Source organism: Acipenser ruthenus, chromosome 19 (genome assembly GCF_902713425.1).
Source record: "Acipenser ruthenus chromosome 19, fAciRut3.2 maternal haplotype, whole genome shotgun sequence".
NCBI classification, from domain to species: Eukaryota; Metazoa; Chordata; class Actinopteri; order Acipenseriformes; family Acipenseridae; genus Acipenser; species Acipenser ruthenus.
In genome coordinates, this window is record NC_081207.1 from 19,563,201 (window position 1) to 19,570,780 (window position 7,580).

Sequence of the window (7,580 nt, forward strand, 5' to 3'; positions counted from 1 at the left end):
ATAGTCGTACATACCGATCAATCATCTCCTGATCACTCGTTTTATCACCAAACTCCTCAATAATGCAATCCAAGTCATTATTTTATTACTATAACATCTCAAAAAAGCTCTGCAAATGTCCGTGATAGTCTCTGTGCGCTGATACAGTAACAGCCAGCTTGTTTCATTATGACCGCCCCTTTGTGATGCCAGGGGCAAGTCTGACTATTCATGAGATACGCCTTTTTTTTTTGTTTGTTTTTTTATGGTTTTCTCGGCTTTTTCCGGAGAAAAAACGACTAGAAACCCGTTTTTTGGGTCCGACAATGGACCGGATAGGAATAATTGCAATGTCGGACCAGGTCCGACAATGGACCGCAAAGGGTTAAAAGCTTAGCGTTTCAAGAAATCTGTATAATCGTTTAACCACTTCTTTAGAGTTTATACGTTTAGACGTTTAAAATTCCCATACCTAGTTAGTATGTGTGTTTCCAAGTTTTGTATTTTCAACTTTATAACTGCAGTGGCTTCTGTTTCATCTATTGTCCTCGCCCCCACAGAGAGCAGGCACTGCCCACCATTCAAATTCAGCTGCAGCGCGAATCCTCCGACTACGGAAGCCAAGTAGACCTGCCGTCCGGAGCCAAGTCCTCCAGTGGGCTTCCCAAGACCATCTCCAAGCTTACCTCAAAGTTTACAAAGAAAGCCTCCTGCAGCAGCAGCACCTCCGGTGGCGGGAGCTTTTCGATTCCAAACACCCCTTCACGAAGCATCTTCACCGGCAGCAGCACTGAGGACAAAGGCAAGCTGCCCAACAGCATGGACGCGAGGTTACAGAGCATCTTCAACACAGGCAGCTTCCCCAGGACCATGGACTCCAACCAGGCTCGTCAGGGCACCCCTGGCCAGCTGCTCAACGGCTACCCCATTGATCAGAGAGAGCTAGCCCTGGGCGAGAAGGGCATGAACCTGCCCACGGACCAGGAGATGCAGGACGTCATAGACTTCCTCTCGGGTTTCAACATGGGCAAGTCTCAGCAGGCATCTCCACTGGTCAAGAGAAGGAACTCGGTGGCTGCAGTGGCATCCTCCTCTGCTGCCGAGCAGAAACCACCCTCAGGAGTGCAGCCGCCCCAGCAGGTGTCCCACGCAGCTCTGCAGCCGCCCCAGCAGGTGTCCCACGCAGCTCTGCAGCCGCCCCAGCAGGTGTCCCACGCAGCTCTGCAGCCGCCCCAGCAGGTGTCCCACGCAGCTCTGCAGCCTCCTCAGCCGGTGTCCCACACAGCTCTGCAGCCTCCTCAGCAGCACCCTACGCAGAAACAGCAGCAGCAGCAGCAGCAGCAGCAGCAGCAAGCACTGCAGTATTACCAGCACCTCCTCCAGCCCATTGGACAACAGCAGCAGCAACAAACACAGTCGCAATCCCTGCCGCAGCCCCCTATACCCCAACAGCAACAGCAGCAGCAGCAGCAGCGAGTCCCAGCTAAGTGGCTGGGCAGCTCCACCCAGCATCTCCCACCTCAGCCTCCACCTGCAGCAGGACTGTCACCCATCGGACAGATGGGTCAGTGGGGTAACCCGGGGCTCCCGGATTTAAGCTCCGATTTTTACAGCCTCGGGCTTGTAAGCACGTACATGGACAGCGTTGTGTCTGAAATGCTGGGGCAAAAACCCCAAGGTCCCAGAAATAACACCTGGCCAAATCGAGACCAAAGCGAGGGCGTCTTTGGGATGCTTGGAGACATTCTTCCGTTTGACCCTGCAGGTATGTGCAGTAGTTGTATTTTGGTTTAGGTCTTGCAAGTGTTGCATGTTTCTTTTTTAAAACATGTCTGTTTAATAGTGAAGGGTTTGTAAGCAGTAATGTATAGTACTTGTTCAATTTACTGTCAACACTAGCAGTAGTACACAATCAAACTTGTGAATTACCAGGTTGTGAGCCCTGGATACAAAGTTATTTTATTTTAGTTTACTCTTTCTCAAGACATTTTAAGTGGTTTAATGCTTTTTTCCACAGCAGCACTGAAAAGCGCCCTACTGACTTTTTTAATCGTCCTGTATGAAATACTTAAGTGCCTGTTGGAAAATAGTTTTTTAATATTGTCGCCAGCTCTCATATCAACACAGGCCATTATCAACAGCTGACTGGTGCCCATTGTTTTTTTTTGCTGTGGCAGACAGTTGGGCTTAAGGGATTCAGTGAAGAGACAATTGCAGTGAGGATAGGTGAACATGTCAGCAACTGACTGGTGGGTTTCTCTTTTCATATCTAGTTGGCTCAGACCCAGAGTTTGCCCGTTATGTGGCTGGGGTCAGCCAGGCTATGCAACACAAAAGGCAAGCACAGCATGTCCGTCGCCCCAGCAACACGCGTAGCAACTGGGCTGCCCCCGATGAACCTCACAGAACCTGGCCACCTCCCAAGTACTACACAGAGGGGTAAGGAACCCAACACCAGGATTGTTTTTTCTCTTAAGAAATGGGATGAAACTGTTATTAAAGTATATCATTATACATGCCTGCTCTACAGCAATTTAAATACCTATATTGCCTTAAGCCTCAAAGCATAGCTTCCTCAAGGTGGTGTTTAAGAATCTCCCAACTTTCAACATAAACCAGTCTTCAGATTTTCCAGTGTCCTTTTTCCTAACCTATGGTTGCCATATTCTGTATTTTGGTTTTCATTGTGACCTAGTATTTGTTCACTCTATTGACACCTGATTGGCTGAGCAATCCAAGGCTACAGTACATCTTGGGGTTCACTGCCTATTGGTTACCAGAAAGTATTCTGTGGTGTTCAAGCAACTTAAAATATTATTATTATTATTATTACTTTTACAATGGTACATTTTATAAATCCCAATTCAGTTTCTGGGGTGTATTCAGTTGATCTAAACCTTGGCAGAACTATATTCTGCCTTGGTTGCATTGTTTCACGGGCCTTATTGAAACCAACATTTCTAACAATATGTGCAAGTCTCTGTAGTAGATCCACTGAATAGAGCCCACTGTGTTCAGCACAGAGCACTGGCTCTTACAGCTTGCTTTTTGTGGTTTCCTGTGTGCTCTGTGTTTCACATTTCTTTTGGATCACACAACAATCTATTTTTTATATTGTTATCCTTAAGCCCTGGGTCGCCCTAGTCAGAAGGGGGTTGCTACCTGAAAGATAAGCCAGCCCCAACTTCATGTTGTTCTGGAAAGTCTTATTTTAAGCATGTTCTTCATAGGGATGTGATGAATAGCAGCTGGTCTGGGACTCAGGGAGACTCGGCCAGCTCCAGTGATGAAACATCCTCTGCCAATGGAGACAGTCTGTTCTCCATGTTCTCAGGGCCTGATCTAGTTGCTGCTGTCAAACAGAGGAGGTGAGATAATCTAGGAGTAGAGAATGATAGATAATGAGCGTATATCGAGTGCGCAGACTGGCACTAATACATTTATATGCTGGACTGCTGCGGTTCTGTATGATTTTATACCCCCGCAATGTCAGTGTTGCCCTTTGCGCAGGACAGTAGGGCTTTGTCTTCATTTATATGTAAATGGCTGGAAAACAAGCAAGATGGCTAAAAATGATCCCTGATAACCAGCCTGAGACCTCATCACAGACGCTGGAAGTAATATCCCTGTACTCCACAACGAGTAGTAAGGAATAAAAAACTAAAAATGCATCGCAAATAAATAAAAAACGAGGAAATAAAATGCAATACCATCTACCATGTCCTGTAATCTTTGGTAATTCTCTGTGTCGAGTTTTATCGCTTCACACATAGGATCTTTGTGTGGTATTATAGAGGGATACAGCACCTATGTACAGAAAAATAAATGCAGCGCTCAGATTAGCTGATTTCATAACTGTAGTGTAAAATGAGGAAAGCTGGTTGTTGCCTTTCTAGTTAACTCTGCATTCCTTCTTGTTTTGTACAGGAAACACAGCAGCGGTGAGCATGAAGCCTGCACCCTGCCATCCCCACCTCTCCATCCCTCCGCAGATAACATTAATCAGGTAGGGATATCCTAGACTGGTGCAAAACACAGCATGACTTATCACACTGACGCAGTTTACACACATTACGTAACTTGCTTAAAACTAGAACACTTATTTTATGCTTTTATTGAAAAAAATGTCAGTTGAGATGCAACGTCTTTATTATGACGTCCTTGGAGGCACCATTTAAGTTGCTGTACACATTCATACTTAGTTATTTTTTTTTAATAAAATATAGAAAACCTAAAATAAATTCCAGTACGAGGCTGCACTGCCAGCAAAGTCTGATTATTATTTCAAATGTTTTTCATCATCTGTCTTATGAACAGGCATGTACATTGTATTAGCATTATTGGATCTGTGCTAAAGCAGGCAACTGGGAGCTCTAACGATAACCAGTTTAGTTTCATGCACATAATACAGTGGTGAGTGGAATAGCAGCACAATAAATCAAATCGACATTGACAATTATAAAGTTTGTTCAAGGGGACTCTCGAGTGGCGCGTCCGGTAAAGACACTCCGCCCTGAGTGCAGGATGCGCCCTATATCTTGGAGATTGCCGGTTCAAATCCAAGGTATGCCACTACTGACCGTGGCCGGGAGTTCCCAGGGGGCGGCGCACAATTGGCCAAGCGCTGCCCGGGAGGATAGGGGAGGGGAGGGTTTAGGTTGGCTGGGGAGTCCTTGGCTCACCACGCACCAGCGACCCCTGTGGCTGGTCGGGTGCCTGCAGGCCTGCCTGTGTGCAATTCAGTGCATGTCGGAAATAATGAAAAATAATTGTTTAAAAAAACAAATAAATAATAAAGTCCGTTCAACAGTGCCGAGATGTTGCCCTGAGACCCAGGAAAACAAATCCCATTAATTGTAGGGATTGGCCTGGGAAGACTAGCGAGGGCTAATTCAGCCCTTAGGCATTTTTTTTTTGACACCATAGTTTTGTAATTTTAAATCTATCTTTCTCTCTGTCTTCCACAGGATAGCAAAACTAAAACCTGGCCTCCGAAAGCCCCCTGGCAGCACTCCTCTCCTCTCACTAACACACTGCCCAGTCAGAGCTCTTCCTTGTACCAGATGACCAACCCTGTCAGCCAGTGGAATGAATCCATGCAAATGCTGCAGTCACCAGTGTGGTCGACGGCCAGTGACTGTGCCCCCTCCACCGGGATCTCTTCCAGCTTTGCTTACGCCCAACAACAGCAGCAGCAGCAGCAGACACAGCAGCAACAGCAAGCATCCCAACACAAACAACAGATGAATAAGGGCTTTAAATCATTTCCTGTAAAGCACGAACGCAGGCCATCCTACCTGCATCAGTACTGAAAAGATACAACGCAAAATGGCAAGAGCCAAATTGTGTATGAGTTCAGCTTACTTTGTAACATACTAGCTGTATCTTTGGCATTTTAGCTTCTATATAGTGGTGTGCATTATGTGTCCCTGATCCTGTGTGGCAAAGCAGTGAGAGATACAGTATGTAAATAGGCTTTTTTTTGTTGTTGTTATATTCAATTGTATTTAAGTGTTGAGCAAGTTTATGGCCATTGTGTTAGTTGTTCCACACTCGACTCCAGAAGTGTAAAAAAGGGATGAATAAAATTGAAATCATATTTAACTTATTTGCATTGTACTCTGAGTAGTTTAACTTTAATATACATTATTATATTTTCTAACTATTTTTCCATTTCAATGATATGCATTTTTAAACAAACAATGTTTTATATAAGCTATATTACCCATTGTAACTTATGTAACTTTAAGTTCACCCAACTAATATAATGGCCAAGTGTTTGCTTAAGTTATTATACATGTGTGTATATTTCTTTGCTGACAATTTGGTAGCCTGTGACATGAAAGAGTTGGGGTCAAACGTTTTGAAGAAAAAACATTTCATCTTACAAATGAAAAAAAAGCCAGCAGAAAGGACAAAAAAACATCTTCACAATCTACCCTTCAATTTACTGTTTCAGTTAAAAAGTGGCTAACAAGCTGTAGCTGCCAACTCTTATCTTGAAGGGGCATGTGTGAAATGTATTTAAAGAGCCAGCAGCATTGGCAGAATTGTGTTACTGTTCCATAGCTTGTAAATTACTCAAATATTAAATAGAAATAATTTACTTCCACTTTTAATAAAATAAAGGCTTTGAGCAGGCTCAGCAGAAATATAAAAATCATAACAGATGTGTAATTTGAAAGACATATATACACTACCTTTTTTTTCCAATTACTGACATATTATCATTTTTAGCAGTAATTATGTGCCATGTTAATAAAACCACCTGTGGAACAGAGAATATTTCCAACCAAAGTGGTGTTCAGAAAAAATATAGTGCTTCGAAATAAAAAAAATAAAACAGAGAAAGAATTGACTCTGAAAATGTACAGCTGCCCCGTTGTATAATAAATAAGAAATTTAGCTTAGAAAGAGTCTTTATATAGTTAAATATTTATTTCATATTTCTAATTGGCTTTCTGAATGGTGATTCAACTGAATCTTAACACGTGTTCATCTGAATACGATATGTTCTTGTATAGAAGTATTGACAGTATTAATCCTATTTTTGTATTTTCTTAAAATTGTTCTACCATTACTGTATGTTTATTGTTTGTAAAATAGAGGCATATTAACAAGTTCAGATTTGTTTGCAAGGAAGAAAGTAAAAAAACAAAGAAAGCACATTTATGTTAATTTTTTTCTACAGAGTTTAATTACATCATATATCTAAGGGTTACCAAAATACGCTACTAATAAACACTAAAATTATTATAAGACGTGGGTGTTTTTGAACCCAAACATATTTCTTCAGTTTGTATGGTGATGGGCTGTGTTTGCAGGCCCAGAATGTTAACCTTTTGTGATGTTTGCAGATGCCAATGTTGCCTGTATTTAAGATAGGACACCATGTTTTCTGAAAACTAACATACTTACCATGTTTACAGAGAATCATTTGCTGTACATAAACCTTTTTATAGTTACATGCTTTGCACAATCACAAATGTATTGTTGCTTTTTGTCTGTATAAACTCACAAACATCTGCAGCTCTTTTTTTATATAAAGACCTCGAACTGTAACTGTTAATATTTCTCAGCCATGCCAAATGGTTTACTAGTTCCCTCTGCTAAAGTGTAACCCTTGCATAGAAAGCCCCCATTTTAACAAAATCTAGCTCTAGTTTACATTAGAGCTGCTTATTTATTCTTCATTTAGTTGATAACAGGAACCTGAAAACTGTTCCAGCTTTAAAGCAACAAAAAAGCAGGTTCAATTGAAACTTGTGGAGTGAAAAACATTTCTGTTTAAGTGCGTCAAGTGCAGCGTTAGTTGAATTAAGTTCTAAAAGCAGGAGGAATTTGAAATCTGAGTCCTGATCTGTTACCTGAACAAGCATGTTGGGAGACTGGCCTGGCTGAATGGGAGGTGTACACTTAAACCATTTACATGTGTGTCACTTAGTAGATGCCGTAAATGTGTTATATACTTCAAACTGTTAGAATGCTGGTACCTGTTGTTTTTATGATTTTCTTCAATTCTTATATTGCACTTGTTACAAGTCTTGCCATAAAAGTTATTTTGCTCACACTGCCAAGTGCTGGGGGGGGGGGGGGGGGGG

General features: G+C 42.3%; 1 protein-coding gene across 5 annotated transcripts in view; it reads left to right on the forward strand.

Annotated features, from left to right (window-relative positions):
- The window catches only part of LOC117424582 (granule associated Rac and RHOG effector protein 1-like), a 57,848-nt gene extending 50,268 nt beyond the window's left edge, over positions 1 to 7,580 (forward strand). For all 5 annotated transcript variants that reach the window (XM_034041059.3, XM_058992569.1, XM_058992572.1 and 2 more), the window contains 5 exons: positions 540 to 1,744; positions 2,253 to 2,418; positions 3,210 to 3,347; positions 3,907 to 3,985; positions 4,947 to 7,580. In XM_034041059.3, coding sequence (XP_033896950.3) covers positions 540 to 1,744; positions 2,253 to 2,418; positions 3,210 to 3,347; positions 3,907 to 3,985; positions 4,947 to 5,291 — 1,933 coding nt within the window. In that variant the 3' untranslated portion in view covers positions 5,292 to 7,580. The remainder of the gene's footprint in view (positions 1 to 539; positions 1,745 to 2,252; positions 2,419 to 3,209; positions 3,348 to 3,906; positions 3,986 to 4,946) is intronic.